The 16,202-nt window shown below is 54.5% G+C and overlaps 3 protein-coding genes across 9 annotated transcripts; 2 read left to right on the top strand and 1 right to left on the bottom strand.

Annotated features, from left to right (window-relative positions):
* The first annotated feature begins 1,215 nt into the window (after window positions 1-1,215).
* On the top strand, window positions 1,216-12,566 carry TAF6L (TATA-box binding protein associated factor 6 like). Of its 7 annotated transcripts, XM_067748674.1 has the most exons (13): window positions 1,231-1,352; window positions 1,502-1,556; window positions 2,091-2,150; window positions 3,734-3,893; window positions 4,237-4,323; window positions 4,992-5,142; window positions 5,298-5,348; window positions 5,912-6,006; window positions 7,463-7,537; window positions 7,669-7,889; window positions 8,241-8,373; window positions 11,512-11,640; window positions 11,759-12,566. In XM_067748674.1, exons 3-13 carry the CDS (start codon window positions 2,143-2,145, stop codon window positions 12,527-12,529), a joined length of 1,881 nt encoding a protein of 626 aa, XP_067604775.1. In that variant the 5' UTR covers window positions 1,231-1,352; window positions 1,502-1,556; window positions 2,091-2,142; the 3' UTR covers window positions 12,530-12,566. The 7 variants fall into 7 exon arrangements, with proteins under 7 accessions (XP_067604776.1, XP_067604779.1, XP_067604775.1 ...); XM_067748675.1 differs by lacking the exon at window positions 1,502-1,556 and having other exon boundaries at window positions 1,216-1,352; XM_067748678.1 differs by lacking the exon at window positions 1,502-1,556 and having other exon boundaries at window positions 1,216-1,352; window positions 2,091-2,207.
* On the top strand, window positions 12,553-14,864 carry TMEM179B (transmembrane protein 179B). Its single transcript, XM_067748691.1, has 5 exons — window positions 12,553-12,752; window positions 13,623-13,810; window positions 13,894-14,025; window positions 14,194-14,272; window positions 14,520-14,864. Exons 1-5 carry the CDS (start codon window positions 12,657-12,659, stop codon window positions 14,679-14,681), a joined length of 657 nt encoding a protein of 218 aa, XP_067604792.1. The 5' UTR covers window positions 12,553-12,656; the 3' UTR covers window positions 14,682-14,864.
* Window positions 14,865-14,957: 93 nt separating this feature from the next.
* Window positions 14,958-16,170, bottom strand: TMEM223 (transmembrane protein 223). The gene is made up of 2 exons (XM_067748693.1): window positions 15,822-16,170; window positions 14,958-15,400 (listed from the first exon to the last, which is right to left on the bottom strand). Exons 1-2 carry the CDS (start codon window positions 16,135-16,137, stop codon window positions 15,108-15,110), a joined length of 609 nt encoding a protein of 202 aa, XP_067604794.1. The 5' UTR covers window positions 16,138-16,170; the 3' UTR covers window positions 14,958-15,107.
* Between the last annotated feature and the right edge of the window lie 32 nt (window positions 16,171-16,202).

Raw genomic sequence — 16,202 nt, 5'->3', positions numbered from 1 at the left:
ACCCCAGTCCCATCCATCTGGCTTTCTCAGCTCTGGTCTCAGAGGATCTTTTCTAGAGGCAGCAGCATCTAACCCTGAGAGGGAGGAAGGGCAAGGATGTATACATTCATGCTCCCCTACAGAAAGCTCCTTTCTATAATAGCCCATTGCAAATGGTCCCATCTTGGGTTTTTTTTTTTTTTTTTTTTTGCGGTACGCGGGCCTCTCACTGTTGTGGCCTCTCCCGTTGCGGAGCGCAGGCTCCGGACGCGCAGGCTCAGCGGATGGCTCACAGGCCCAGCCGCTCCACGGCATGTGGGATCTTCCCGGACCGGGGCACGAACCCGCGTCCCCTGCATCGGCAGGCGGACTCCCAACCACTGCGCCACCAGGGAAGCCCTAAATGGTCCCATCTTGGATGAACATAAAGGAATTAAATCACTGTCTGCCCCGTGATGTGTGAGTGAAAATTCAACTACCAACTGTCAATCTACATTTTATCTCATTTAATCTACAATAACCCTGTGAGGTGGGTATTATCACTCCATTTTGTAGATGGGGGAAGTGCGCTTAAGTAGTTTGCTCAAAAGCACTATCAGAGTTTGAACCCGTGTCGGTCTGACTCACTAAGCCCACTGCTTCTCAATTGAGAACTGTCCAAGTTCGGGAAAGCGTGTACGTGTAAAACGGTCAAGGAAGTGTGCGAGGTAGGTGAGGGCTTATATTTGGCTTATTGGACAGAAATGGGGAGGATACGAGGTAGGGTGCCCGAATGGGTAGAGCCCTGGTGTCTAGAGCTTGCACGGGGTGTGTTTGGCCCAGTCAGAAGACCCTTTTGCCGGCAGAGAATACCTACTGAGAGCCCAACCTTCGGGAAGGGGAAGTGGCAGGTGATGTGGGAGAGGTAAGCTGATCCCCACCAAGCGGGCAGCAAAACTAACGCAGACGCCGAAGTCTAAAGCATCAATGCATTCGTGTAAATGCAAGTGCTCGGAAACTCAGGAGTAGACAAGGGAATGCGGACGCTTTCCTCGAGAACATGGTTATTAAAACGTACACCGAACCAAACCCACCCCGCAAAGCTCCCAAGAGCTGTTGCTTTAAGAAGCGCGAATCTTCAGCATCACGTGACCTCTGGCGCCCTGAGCCTTTTACAGCCCCATCACAGTGGCCAATCGGGTAGCGGGAAGTCTTTTGGTGGGCGGGAACTCCTCAAGGTGCTCGTCGATTGGCTGTGTTTGTAGAGGGCGGAGCCTGAGCGCCGAGAGAGGGAATTAGTGCGAGCTGAGTGGGCGCCAGGGCCGCCGCCACCACCGTCACTGTCACAGCTACCGCCGTCCCGGTAACCGCCTTCGCCGTGCCGGAGCCCTCAGGTGAGCAGGCCCTCGAAGGCCCGTCCTGCTGTGGACCGCGCGCTCGCCGGCCTGGGAGCCAGCTCCGCTGGGGGCCCGCCCCCTTCGCTGACCACGTGACCCAAGTTCTGTAACCTCTGACCTCCTCCTCCGTACCCTATCACCTCTAGATCTGGCGTGAAGCGAGGCTGGGTGGGAGGATTCGCATCACGGAGACCGGTAGAGGTCAGTTCTCGCGCCTTGTTAACAGTATGGCTAGTGGCTGAGGATGTGGAGGAGAGGAGGTTGAAGAGCGGGAGACCTTGGTCGGAGCCCGGACTTTGTGGATTGTAATGTGGGCTCGTAACAGGGAAAACCCCTCGGCGCCTTCCGTGTGGGCAGGACTTCGTGCTCCCATTTTACAGGTGGAGAAAGAAGCTTAACAATTATCCATTGGCGGGTTTCCAACGCCTAGTTTCCTGGCTGGGAATCCAGGCCTTGTTCCCCACACAGCCCGTCGCTCCTCATGATTAGAACGATAGTTGAGTTCTTGCTCCCTACCCAGGTAGTGCTCGCCGGATGATTTTGGGAAAGTCATTTAACATTTAACCTCTTTGAGCTTTGATTTCCTTGGTTGTGAAATAGACATAATACTTACAGAATCCCTATCGCATTGTTAATGTGGACAGAATGAGGCGGAAGCCATGGAAAGCACTTAGCTCGGTGCCTCGGGCATAGCATGTGTTTAGAAAAATCGCTTTTCTTTATTCGTTTTTTCAGCAAGTGTTTATTGAGGGCGTGTTATGTGCAGACGCAGTGCCTGACGCGGGGGATGCAAAGGTGAGCAAAAAGGCATGATGATCCTTGCTGGCATGGAGCTTACAATCTAGTGGGGAGGTAGGTGTTAATCGGAAAGTTACGCAAGTGTATAATTACAAACTGTCAACTGCTTTGGGAGGTAAAGTACAGGCCCATGGTGGGGGTCTGAGAAGAGTTCCCTGAGCAAGTGACATTTCAGACTGACATCTGAAGGAGCGACTAGGAGCTCAGTGGACAAAGGGATTGGGGGTGGAGGAGGAGAGCGTTTCAAGTCCAGGAAACAGTGTATGAGTGTCCTGAAATAAGGTGTTTTTGAGGAAATGGAAAGAGGCCACGGGTATGCAGAACACGAGAGAGTGGAAAGAGGTGTTTGCAGATGTAGTCACACATGCAGGGCCTTGGAGCCATGGCACAGGTTAGTGTTTTATTCCAAAGGCAATGAGGAGCCATTGGGAGAAATGCTGCAGGGAGACCAGGTAGGGCGCCCACTGGATTTAGGGACCTGGAGGTCACTGGTGACCCACTGAGCCTTGTCAGAGAGGAGTGGTGGGGCAGTGCCTGGGTGGGTCACCGTGAAGCTGGGTGGGCGTCGCTGCCCATGGTGCTGATGCCTCACTTTGGTCCGTGAGGGCCAACCTTCTAATTGTGGGCTGTGCTGTTTTCGTGCCTTCTTATTCTGCCATATCCTGTGAACGGAAGAGCAGGTTTCTGCTTTTAGGGCTCGTAGCCAAACTGGGGAAGACCAGACACATGGGCAGAAAGCCCAGCTACTAAAAACCTGACAGCCCCAGGTGGCACATGGGGCAGGAAGACCTCAAAGGACAGGCTGCTTCTGCCTTAGGAAAGAAAGAGGAGGGTGTGGGGGCTTGGAGTAAGGTGGGGGACAGACCAGCCCAAGCCCTGGCAGTGGGGTGCAAGGCAGGTTGGAAGACACGAGGCGGCCTTACTGGGGGGACGGGTCAGCTTGATCAGCTGTGGGGATTTGGGACGAAACACGGTATGCTGAGCCAGGGAGCTGGGACTTTCCTTTTAGGAGTGGTGGAGAAGTATTGAAGACTTTTGAGCAAGGGACTATGGGGGTAAAAGTAGTCTTTTCATCAGTGTTTAGTCCGTAGCGATTGTAGCAAGGATCAGAAGGAAGAAGGCATGAAGTTTTTGTTTATTATTAGTGATCGTAACATTTTCCATTTGTGTAGCGTTCTAGACCCTGAGTTTCTCCTACCTCATTTCCTTTCATCCTCACCTCAGCCCTGTGAGTTACGGAGGGCAGGGATTATTGCCACTATCTTCCCGGGGCTCAGACTGATGAGGGTCTCAGCGGGTTCACACCGGAGGTGGTAGAGCAGGGCTGGGACCCAGTTCTGTGCAACCCAAGGCCAGGCAGTTTCTCAGGTGGCCCTGTTGTCTGCCCTCTGGTCCAGCTCAAGTCCGTTTCTTGCTCTGAGCCTCAGGTTTCCTCACCTGGACACTCAGAGCCATCGTGACTCCTTGTTCAGGGATTCTGGAGCAAAGAGCAGCAAGACTGGTTTCGAGGGCCTTGAGTCCGGCTCACAGGCTTTGAGGGAGCCCGGGCTGGCCTTTCACACCTCCCTCCCCACTCCCAGTTCCATCGGGGCCATGTCGGAGCGAGAAGAGCGGCGGTTCGTGGAGATCCCTCGGGAGTCCGTCCGGCTCATGGCAGAGAGCACAGGCCTGGAGCTGAGTGATGAGGTGACGGCCCTGCTCGCAGAGGACGTGTGCTACCGTCTCAGAGAGGCCACCCAGGTACACTTCCCCTCTCCTTGTCCCTCCCTTTGACTACCCCCTCCCCCAGGGGTTTATTCAGCAAGTATATGTCAGGCACCTACTCCCTGCTCAGAGGGAGTGCAGTGGAGGCGGTCCCCGCCCTCTCCAGAGCCCGCTTCCAGCCCGCTGGGCTTCCAGCGAACAAAGCGCTTGCTGGGCGTCTTCTCGTGTGCTGCTCACCACACGCCTGCTGGGTGGGCCAGGCAGGTTCACAGTCACATCCTGCACATGAGAAACTGAGTCACAGGGAGGGGATGTGACGTTGGGAGTTGTTTGCCCCCTGTTTCCTGTCCCTTGACTGACTCTGTTCCTCCGCTCCCAGAATAGCTCTCAATTCATGAAACATACCAAACGGCGGAAGCTGACTGTCGAGGATTTCAACAGGGCCCTCAGATGGAGCAGTGTGGAGGTGAGTGGGGTGCCGGCTGCAGAAGGCTCGGTTGGCACGAGCCCTCCTGCACGCCCAGCTCGGGGCTGGCAGTGCAGCGAGATGTGAAGACCCAGTGCACACACGAGGGAAGGTCACAGCCACCACAGCACATGTGCTGGGCCCAGCCCCCAAGGGCCAGGAGTTCAGAGAGGGAGAGGCGGCCACGGAGACCAGGAGGTTAGGGAAGGTTTCTTGGAAGAGATGGAACTTGAGCTGAACCTGAAAGGGAGGCTGGGATTAGACTAAGTCACAAGGAAAAGAGGGCATTCTGGGTGAGGGAGGAGGCTGAGCCCAAGTGTAGGGGTTGGAATGTCCTGCACAGTTGTTCCAGGGCAGTGGGTCTAGGGAAGAAGAGGGGAGGGTTAGAAGAGAGGAGGGTTTTCAAAGTTGGGCAAGTGTGAGGTGGAGGACCAGCGGCCTGTGGGTGGGGTTCTGAGTCCCTGTGGATCCGTGAGGAGGGCCCACATGCTACTCCTTGACTCAGCGAATACTGGATGCTCCAGCCAAGTTCCCAGTGAAGGGCCTGGATCCCCGGGCATCCCCCCTCTTCTCAGGACTCTGGACTTCCCGCAAACATAGGCTTCGTGCCCTGATTGGTAGAGCACCTCTTCCCTCCCTGGATTCAGCCCAGTCATCTCTTCACTCAGGCTGTGTGTGGTTATGGGTCCCAGGAGGCGCTGCCCCTGCGCCCTGCCAGGGAGGGTGAGCTCTACTTCCCCGAGGACCGAGAGGTGAACCTGGTGGAGCTGGCCCTGGCCACCAACATCCCCAAAGGCTGCGCCGAGACAGCTGTGAGAGGTGACCGCCGGGGTCATGCATGGGGTGGGGACAGGAGTTGGGTTGTCGGAGGAGTGGTGATGGGCTGGCTGGTGGATGGGGCGGAACTCAGAAGGGTGGGTGGTATTACAAGGGGCCGAACCCCAGGCTGACCTATCTCTCTGCTCTGGTTCTAGTTCATGTCTCCTACCTAGATGGCAAAGGGAACCTGGCCCCTCAAGGATCGGGTAAGGGGCAGTGTGGGGAATGGGCCCTCTGCCTGGACGTTCCTCCGTTAGGAGCTGAGGGTGGTGCCTCTACACCTCTGAGTCTTCACCTGACAAGAATTTTCCGTGCCTAAGGGGTGCCTGCCCTGAGTGGGCACTGCTCCCTGCCCAGAGGCCTCAGAGTCGGAGATAGTGTCCCAGACTTAAGACCGATCATGATGCCATGTTGGGTGCTAGTACAGAAGTCTGGGCCGCTTGCTGGGGTCCCTGAGGTGTCACACTTCCAGGGTCTGCTGAATGGAGCTTCACAGCCTGAGGCTTATGACCTTGGGACTTGGGGACTAAGCAGGAGTCCGCCCAGCAGAGGACAGGTGGGAGGCAGCGTACAGAGCTGGGTGTGGAGAGCTTGCAAGGTCAGGGCTGCGCAGGCTGCTCAGAGGGGCTGGCAACGCTGTGCTCTGGGCGTCCTGTCGGAATGGGCTCCTTGTGGGATTGTGGGAATGGCGGTGGTTGTTGGGGGGAGGCGGGGAGGCTGGGAGAGGGCAGGGCTCCACCCTGACCACCTTCTGCCCACCCTCTGGCAGTGCCCAGTGCTGTGTCTTCACTGACTGATGACCTTCTCAAGTACTACCAGCAAGTGACTCGGGCTGTGCTGGGGGATGATCCACAGCTGATGAAGGTGAGCCGTGGGCCTGAACTGGGGCACAAAGTCCAACTTTCAAATCCTCATGGAATTCCTTCAGATGCCTCCTTCTGTCCTCTGAACACTGAGTGACTGATGTGGACAGAAGCTGCTCTTGGCGTGGTGCTCTGTGGCTGGCCCTCCGCCAGCGCTGACTCCTCTTCCCACTCTAGTAGGAACCCTTGTTCCTTAGGGAATGGGCAGCTCAGCAGGGCCCTGTGGGGGGCTCAGGTGGTCAGCTCCCCACACCTTAATCCAGAGCCCACCCTTTGGGGCATCTGTTGACCTGGAGCCACATGGGGCATCCACATGGTAGCTTTCATTTGCCTGGACTCGAGAGGGAAAGGAGAAGAGGAAGTAGAGGGAGCCAGGTTAAGGTGCCTGGCCAGACCTCCTGCCAGCCCTGCTGCTTTAGCCTCTTGGGCTCCACAGGGCCCGCTGGACAGCGCCTGTGCCAGGCCTCTTCTGTCCAGAGTCAGACGAGGACCAGTTTGGTGGTCTGCTTGGCCATGTGGCCTCTCTCTGTTTGAGGGTTTTACATCTTCCATGTCTGGCTGCTGCTGTTGTTTCCCTTGCAAAGCTAGGACTGTTGTTACTATACTTCCTGCCTTAGAAACTTGGCTGCTGGTCCCCAGGCAACAGTGCAGTGGCTGGATGTGGGGCCTGGGAGCTGAGCTCCTTCCTCACTAGCTGCTGTCCGCTTTCACAGAACCTGAACTTAGGGTCTTTATCCAGAGGAGTTGGAAGGGCACAGGTGGTGGAGGTTCAGGGCTAAGATGGTTTTACTCATTTACCTACTCTCTTTTTTCTGCTTATCAAAGTAATACCAGGGGACTTCCCTGGTGGTCCAGTGGTTGAGAATCCGCCTTCCAATGCAGGGGACATGGGTTCGATACCTGGTCGGGGAACTAAGGTCCCACATGCCGCGGGGCAACTAAGCCTATGTGCTGCAACTACTGAGCTCGCACGCCACAGCTAGGGAGGAGCTGTTATGCCACAACTAAGACCCAATGCAGCCAAAAAAAAAAAAGTAATACCAGCATATGTTTATAATAGAAGTCCTGTAATACAAAATCACACAAAGTAGAAAGTGCAATTCTGTAGAATCTCCCACTCACCCTTCTTGTTTGTATGTGTAAACTGTACATAGTTTACCGTCAACCAGTGGTAACTAAACGTCTGGGTTTAGAATAATTGCTTTACTCAGTTAAAAATATGTTGGACATTTAGGTTGTATTCAGTTTTTTATTATTACATTACAGACAGTGCTATCTGTATGTGGGTATGTGTGAGTGGGTTTCTTTTGTAGCGGGTTAAATTTGTAGAATTGCTGAGTCACAGAGTTTGAACGTTTAAAATTTTACTGCATAGGTGCTAAATTGTTCTTTTAAAAAAAAATGTCAGTTTATACTTGGGGCTGGTGGACTGTGCAGCGTGGCCCCTTCCATTTCAGGTTGCACTCCAGGACTTGCAGACCAACTCGAAGATTGCAGCGCTCCTGCCGTACTTTGTTTATGTGGTCAGTGGGGTAAGTGGGGTTTATGTGGTTTTGTGGGGAGGAGATGATGCAGCAGCCTCTAGGGCTCACGGCAGGTGCCACCAGAAGAGCAGGCTCTGGTGCGCCCTTGTGTCCCCTAAGCACCCCTCTCCTCCCAACAGGTGAAATCTGTAAGCCACGACCTGGAGCAGCTACACCGGCTCTTGCAAGTGGCACGGAGCCTAGTTCGGAACCCACACCTCTGCCTGGGGCCCTATGTCCGCTCCCTGGTAGGCAGTGTCCTCTACTGTGTCCTGGAGCCCCTGGCTGCCTCCATCAACCCGCTGAATGACCACTGGACCCTGCGGGATGGAGCTGCCCTCCTGCTCAGTCACATCTTCTGGTAGCTGCTGGGCCAGTGCTGATCAAAGGGCAGGACTGCTGCAGAGCTGAGTGGGTTGGAGTAGGAGATGGGGTGAAACTTCTGGCTTTAAGGCTCTATGTTGAGAGGTCGGGAGCCTCTTCCCTTCAATCTTCCAAGCTGGTGTGCCATGAACCCGGGGATTCTACAAATGGGTGACGAACGTGCCAGGGGTTTGGTCCATCAGCCCTGAGGTCCTGGGCCTCTCGGCCCAGACACCTCTTTCACTCACCCAAGCGTGCCATACAGGTGCTGTTTTCTCTGTGTGCTGGGACCTGAGTACAGCTGGGCAGTGCTGTGCCTCATTCCGCTGACTGAATGTTGCTCCCGCAGGACTCATGGGGACCTTGTAAGTGGCCTCTATCAGCAGATCCTGCTCTCCCTGCAGAAGGTCTTGGCAGATCCTGTGAGGCCTCTCTGCTCTCACTACGGGGCTGTGGTGGGGCTGCACGCCCTTGGCTGGAAGGTGAGGACCCTGGCTTTTCTCGCAGAGGTTTAAAAAAGACAGTTTTTTAAACCTGTAAGAGCTCCCATTTGTAGTTAGAAAGTCTTTCTTGTCCAAGAACCTGTCATCTCTCTCCATTTTTTTAGGTCTTTCACTGTCTTTCAGGATCCTTTCATAATTTTCCCTGAAGAGAACCTACAAATACTTTATTCAGTTTATTCCTAGATTCTTGCTTTTTTTTTTTTTTTTCTTTTTTTTTTTGCGGTATGTGAGCCTCTCACTGTTGTAGCCTCTCCCGTTGCGGAGCACAGGCTCCGGACGCGCAGGCTCAGCGGCCATGGCTCACGGGCCCAGCCGCTCCGCGGCATGTGGGATCTTCCCGGACCGGGGCACGAACCCGCGTCCCCTCTATCGGCAGGCGGACTCTCAACCGCTGCGCCACCAGGGAAGCCTGCCTTTATTTTTTTGAATTCTCTTTTTTTTTTTGCAGGGGTGGGGGGCGCACACCACACGGCTTGTGGGATCTTAGTTTCCTGACCAGGGATCGAACCTGGGCCCTTGGCAGTGAAAGTGCGGAGTCCTAACCACTGGGCCACCAGGGAATTCCCAAACCTAATGCCTTTAATTTCTTTTTATTATTTTATTGTTACGATCACTAATATCATTTTACATATGATGATAATGGGCATCCTTGTCTCATTTCCGATTTTAAAAACGGGTTAACAGTAACCTTTCCTATTTAGGCTGATGTTTACTTCGTGTGTTTATAGATACCTACCTTCCTCAGGTTAAGGAAATTTTATTCTTAGTTTTATTATTACTTTATGTTAACTTTTATCAAACGCTCTTTCTGTATCTTTTGAATTGATCCTAAGGTTTTCCTGCTTTTATCTGTTAATGTGATTAATTGTATACATAGTGGTTTTTGTTTTTTTTTTTTTTTTGTCTGTATCACACAGCTTGTGGGATCTTAGTTCCCCAACCAGGGAATGAACCCCGGCCCCAGCAGTGAAAGCGCTGAGTCCTAACCACTGGATTGCCAGGGAATTCCCTATACAGATTTTCTAATAGTAAATCATCTTTACATTTCTAGGATAAACTCAATTTAGTCATGCTATAGTCTTTAAAAAAATGCAAAACTTTTATTGGAATATAATACATTTTTTATATACTGTTGGCTTTACTAAAATTTTATTATTTTAAAATTATTATTTACTTTGTTTGCATTGGGTCTTTGTTGCTGTGCATGAGCTTTCTCTAGTTGCGGCGAGCAGGGGCTACTCTTCGTTTTGGTGCGCGGTCTTCTCATTGCGGTGGCTTCTCTTGTTGTGGAGCACGGGCTCTAGGTGCATGGGCTTCAGTAGTTGTGGCACATGGGCTCAGTAGTTGTGGCTCATGGGCTCTGGAGCGCAGGCTCAGTAGTTGTGGCGCATGGGCTTGGTTGCTCCGCGGCATGTGGGATCTTCCTGGACCAGGGCTCGAACCCATGTCCCCTGCATTGGCAGGCGGGTTCTTAACCAGAGAAGCCCTTTACTAAAATTTAAAATGATTTATCTCTATGAGTGAAATCAATCATTAAGTTTCCTCAGGTACTGTCCTTACATGGTTTTAGTATCAGGGTTATACTGGCTTTATGGGATGAGGTAGGGAAGGAGTATTTATTTTTTATACTTTATATTTTAAAATTAAATTTTATTTTATTTTATTGAGACGCTCTTTTCCTTGAGTGTCTGTCGACTGTAAATTCTGGCATGGTGTTTTGTGGTTATATTTTTAACTACTATGGTTACAGAATTATTTGAGCTTTCATATATTTTTTTTAAAGATCTGTTTATTTCATTTATTTTTGGCTGCGTCGGGTCTTAGTTGTGGCAGGCGGGATCTTTCGTTGCGGCGTGCGGGCTTCTCTCTACTTGTGGCACGCGGGTTCCAGAGCGCGTGGGCTCTGTAGTTTGCGGCACGTGGGCTCTAGTTGAGGCGCGCGAGCTCAGTAGTTGTGGCACAGAGGCTTAGTTGCCCCGCAGCATGTGGGATCTTAGTTCCCTGACCAGGGATCAAACCCGCATCCCCTGCATTGTAAGGCGGATTCTGTACCACTGGACCACAAGGGCAGTCCCAAGCTTTCATCTTTTTTTTTTTTTTTTTTGCGGTACGCGGGCCTCTCACTGTTGTGGCCTCTCCCGTTGCGGAGCAACAGGCTCCGGACGCGCAGGCTCAGTGGCCACGGCTCACGCACGCAGCCGATCCGCAGCATGTGGGATCTTCCCGGACCGGGGCACAAACCCGTGTCCCCTGCATCGGCAGGTGGACTCTCAACCACTGCGCCACCAGGGAAGCCCGCTTTCATCTTTCTTGAATCAGCATTAAGTTTTATTTTTCTAGGAACTTGTTAATTTTATCAACATTTTCAAATTCTCAGTCTGTGGCTAACCAAAGAACTTATCCATATAAGCCTGTCACAAACGTCACCTGCTCTGTGAAGTCTTAATTGCTTTCCCCTAAATTAAACATAGGATTTAAAATTATATAATCAGAGTCCAGGTCTCTGATCAGTTTGTTTGTTTTTTGCGGTACGCGGGCCTCTCACTGTTGTGGCCTCTCCCGTTGCGGAGCACAGGCTCCGGACGCGCAGGCTCAGCGGCCATAGCTCACAGGCCCAGCCACTCCGCAGCATGTGGGATCTTCCCGGACAGGGGCACGAACCCGCGTCCCCTGCATCGGCAGGCGGACTCTCAACCACTGCACCACCAGGGAAGCCCAGTTGTTTGTTTTTGCACAGGTGGTTTGAACTGAGTTCCAGGTTGCATTTATGCCAGGACATTATTGGCTGTATAGGGTAGCAGCTGGCCACTAAATTTCTCTGTTACCAGGGGGCATTACTTATACGCTCTTAGCCTTTGGCACATATGTCAGTGATAGTGGGGTCACTTTGTATTGGTTTTGTATGTCTTTGTACCCGATCTTTGTTCCCAGGGCTTAATTAATTAAGGCTTGGGCATCCAGGAGCTTCCAAACGGTGGCTGAATATGCCAAGCAGGGAATTTAGGATTGAGCCCTAAATTCAGTACCGGAGATAAAAGTAGATCTTTCAGGGGAAATGGTACTTGGGAGGCGATAAGCAAAAAAGAGGCACTCACTGCATTCTTCTCTCCTTTCCAGGCAGTAGAGCGAGTCCTGTACCCACACCTGTCCACTTACTGGACAAATTTGCAGGCTGTGCTAGATGATTATTCAGTATCGAATGCCCAGGTTAAAGCAGATGGGCACAAAGTCTATGGAGCCATTCTGGTGAGTGCCAGCCCCTTCCAGCCTCTCCTCCCTGCATGAGCACAGCAGCTCAGCGGGCCTACTTTGGAACACTTGATAGGCCCAGGTTCCTCCTATCCTAGTCCCCCTGCTCTTGCAGGTGGCCGTAGAACGACTGCTGAAGATGAAGGCCCAGGCAGCAGAGCCCAACAAGGGTGGGCCAGGCAGCAGGGGCTGCCGGCGCTCAGACGACCTGCCTTGGGACAGTCTTCTCCTGCAGGAGTCTCCCTCCGGGGGCAGCGCAGAGCCAGGCTTTGGGTCTGGTGTCCCGCTGCCGCCAGGAGGCGCGGGGCCGGAGGCTCCTTCCCCTTCGGTGACCCTGGCGGACATCTATCGGGAGCTCTACGCCTTCTTCGGTGACAGCTTGGCCACCCGCTTTGGCACGGGTCAGCCCGCGCCCACGGCCCCGCGGCCGCCTGGGGACAAGAAGGAGCCGGCGGCCGCCCCGGACTCGGTGCGGAAGATGCCGCAGCTGACCGCCAACGCCATGGTCAGCCCGCAGGGCGACGAGAGCCCCCGGGGCGGAGGCCCCCCGTCGGCCTCTGCCCCCACCGCCTCTGAAAGCAGGCCGCTGCCGCGCGTGCACCGGGCGCGGGGGGCGCCCCGGCAGCAGGGCCCGGGCGCCGGCACCCGCGACGTCTTCCAGAAGAGCCGTTTCGCCCCGCGCGGTGCCCCTCACTTCCGTTTCATCATCGCCGGGCGGCAAGCAGGGAGGCGATGCCGCGGGCGCCTCTTCCAGACTGCCTTCCCCGCGCCGTACGGGCCCAGCCCGGCCTCCCGTTACGTGCAGAAGCTGCCCATGATCGGCCGCACCGGCCGCCCGGCCCGCCGCTGGGCGCTCTCGGACTACTCGCTGTACCTGCCGCTTTGAGGCGGCGCTGGCCTCTGAATAAATCCAGCGCCCGGAAGTGACGTCTCCGCGCTCGTGGGTCGCGCCGGATGAGGCGGGGCTTGGGCGGTTGGCTCCCACGGCGGCGCTTCCTGGTGGCGAGGGAGCCATGGCTCTCCCTTGGCTGCAGCGCGTCGAGCTCGTGTTCTTTGCTACCGCCTTCGTGTGCGGAGCCGTGGCGGCCGCGGCACTGACTCGGACCCAGGTGGGGCTGCGGGACGGGGCCGGGTAAGCGGGGGCAGGCAGGCCGATCCTGACACGGAGAGTCCGCTGCTGTCCGGGCCGGTGGGGGGTGGGGGGCGGGTTCTGGCGCGCTGCTCCTCTCAGTCGGTGGGCCGGGTGGGGCTGGTCGGCGGCGGAGTTGCATCGGCGGTAAACGCGCTCTGTCGATCTGTCCGCCCAGGTCATACTCGGGCCAAAGGAACGAGTCCTCAGGAGAGTCTTAACAGCATCAGATATAGCCCGGCCTGGTGACTCCCTCTGCATAACCTCACCCTGGCTGTGAAACAAGCTGGTCCAGGGCCCCCTAAATCAGACACTATTGTGCTAAGCTACTCCAAGAAATAAAGCTTAGTGTAGTGGAGATGATCAAACTACCAAATGGTTGCAACAGAATGTGTTAAATGGCAAAATAGTGATGTAGCAGAAGCCAAAAGTTTAGGCTGAGTGTTTATCGCAGTCAGGCAATCATGTTAATAAACAGGTTCATTTAATCCCTATAAGTAGGCGCTATTACGCCTGTTTTACAGGTCAGGAAACATCGGAGATAGCGGAAGGTCACACAGTTCTGGTTCTACTCTAGGATTTCTGCACGAGGGGAGACCAGAACTTGTGAGGCAACTCTGAAGCTCTTTGTATTTCATAACTACCGCCTATTTCCTGATCCTTCTGGCCACTCACTGCAGGTTTGATTTCCCCAGCGGACTCATTAATCTACTGGCCCAGAAACAGGAGCTGACAGTGCACAAATAACTCCCTAGAGCGGCCCTGGTCTAGATTATCCCCAACACCTGCCATGAGCCTGCATCCAGAGGCACCAGCCTGAAATCTAGGACTTAGCAGCTTCTTTCCACAGGGCTCCTTCAGGGGCAGCTGTCCCCTGTATGGTGTGGCTGCCCTGAATGGCTCCTCCCTGGCCTTGTCCCGACCCTCGGCCCCATCTCTCTGCTACTTTGTGGCTGGGGCCTCTGGCCTGCTGGCCCTCTACTGTCTCCTGCTTCTGCTCTTCTGGGTCTACAGCAGCTGCATCGAGGATTCCCACAGGTGACTGCCCACTCCGAGGGCCAGGGGCTGAGATGGGAGGAGTCCCACCTCAACCACAAGGTTTATTCTCTCCCTCCTTATAGAGGCCCGATAGGGCTCCGCATTGCACTGGCCATCTCAGCTATAGCCATCTTCCTGGTCTTAGTGTCTGCCTGCATCCTTCGATTTGGCACCAGTTCCCTCTGCAAATCCATCATCTCCCTGAACATAACTAGGTAATGGGAGAGGGAGGGAAGCCTGGCTGGGGCTGACTACCTTCCCTCTGTAGAGGGGATCCTATACACCCCGTTTTATATCCCCATCAGTTCTCAAAGGGGCACTGGAGCACAAGGGTATTTAGGGTATGTCTCCCCTTTCTCACAACTGTCTCTTTGACCTCACAGCTGCTCTGATGCCCAGAAAACTCCATGGATACCCCCTGGAACCGCTCTGCAGTTTTACTCCAACCTACACAATGCTGAAGTGAGGTCCTGGGATATGAAAGACTGGGTGGAGATTGAGGGATACACAGATTCACATAATGAATCATATAACACAATCTGCAGTTGTAAGAGTGCTCACCAGTGTACTCTGAGCTTGGCCCACCAGTGAGGGGCTGAGAGGAGCTGAAGGCTTGACGGCCTGACAGTGAACAGCTAAGAGTGGTGTGTGGGTGGAACTGGATTCGAGATGGGCCCACTCCTCACACTCCTGTTCCTGTCTCCCACAGACCTCTTCTTGGGTGAATCTGGTATTGTGGTGCGTGGTCTTGGTGCTCCAGGTCATGCAGTGGAAGTCTGAAGCCACCCCATACCGGCCTCTGGAGAGGGGGGACCCTGTGTGGAGCTCTGAGACAGATGCTCTTGTTGGGCCACGCCTTTCCCATTCCTGAAGACTAACCAAAGAGTACTCCTGCCGCCAGACTCCGTGCCCAAGTGCCTGCAGTCCTCTTGCCCCCACATGGCCCACACGGCTGGGAGCCTGAGTTTTCCCTCCAGGAGGGAAACATGATTAACAGACCCCCTCTTCCTACAGCTGTTTTTGTACCAAAGTATTATATTACTTTCTTTCTTCATCTCAGTACTGAGTTCTTGGTGTAAAGCACTGTAGGTAGGGTGGATGGGAATAAGGAGTGAAGGCGAAACAGGCATGGATCAAAACTTTGAGGTACTGACAGGTAGCTGCCCTTGGGATGACTGCTCCTTTATTTGCTGTTAATGAATTTTGGGCCTCTTGTGTGACCCTGGTTGTCACCCCATTCCCTAAGGTTCAGTTTTGATTCCCCTCTGGGAGGGGTGAGTGACCTGAGGTGGTTTCGTCACAAGCTACGGTAGGCACCCACAGTGTTGTCAAAGAGTTTCGTGTTGGGGAAGTGTCCAGCTTTGTCCAGGAGGAAGTAGAATCGTCGGCCTTTGACCTTCAGAGGCAACATGGCAGGGACTTCACCCCGGTGGGCCATGCAGGATACTTGGTTCAAGGGAACTGTAAAATGGGCACCCCAGCCAAAGGGGGCATGAGTGGTGAGGGTCACTTGCTTCCCTCCAGCCTGTAGCATCACTGAGCGCACAGAGCGGAAGGAAAAGAGAAGACCAGCACCAAGTACCAGAGTACCTGCAGGAAGAGCAAAGATTGGGGTTTTCCCTGGAGAGCTAAGAAGCAACCCTTACCGTGTGCCCCCAAATAATAAAAAAAAAAAATTGTGATGATAGTAACATTTACTAAGCTCCTCCTATACCCCCATCATGTATTAGTCATTCCTCCCAAAAGCCTTAATAGATACTCACACCCATTTTAAAACAGGGTCCAGAGCGTAAGTACTAACTCGCTCAAGGTCACAGAGTGAGAGGCAGTCTTCAGCCTGAACCTGTACGAGGGCTTGGCGCTCGGGGACGTCCGACTCCAGTGTACCACACACCTATGAGGGTGGCCTGTCCATCCTGGAGGGTCGGGAGCCCCTTACTCTTCTTGCCCAAGCGGAGAGGATTGTGCCCGCCCTCCTCGACCCATGCCGGGAAGGCAAACCACACCTTACCGATGGCGCCGCAGCCGACGGCAAGGCCGTAGCGCCAGAGCGCGGAGCGCAGGTCCAGGCGGCCGCGGCCTGGGGACTCGGCGTCTGGAGGCCGAGTGGAGGCCGGCGGGCGGGCCAAGGCGGCAATGGCTAGGGAAGCCCAGAAGACGCCCTGGCCAGCGCAGAACAGCCCGAGGACGGCGAAGAAGCGACCTCCTTCGTGCTCGAAGAGCAGCACGTCCCGTGGCGGGCCCACGTCATGCAGAGCCCTGCGCGCGGCAAGCGACTGCAGCGTTAAGAACAGCCGCACACGGCACCGCCGCCCGAGAGCCGCCATGCCCCTGAGCGGCACCGCTTCCGGGGCGGGACTTCCTGCCGCTGGCCCCGCCCCGCCCCCTCGGA

The sequence above is a fragment of the Pseudorca crassidens genome, chromosome 9, assembly GCF_039906515.1.
Source record: "Pseudorca crassidens isolate mPseCra1 chromosome 9, mPseCra1.hap1, whole genome shotgun sequence".
NCBI classification, from domain to species: Eukaryota; Metazoa; Chordata; class Mammalia; order Artiodactyla; family Delphinidae; genus Pseudorca; species Pseudorca crassidens.
This window is presented reverse-complemented; position numbering and strand designations above follow the sequence as displayed.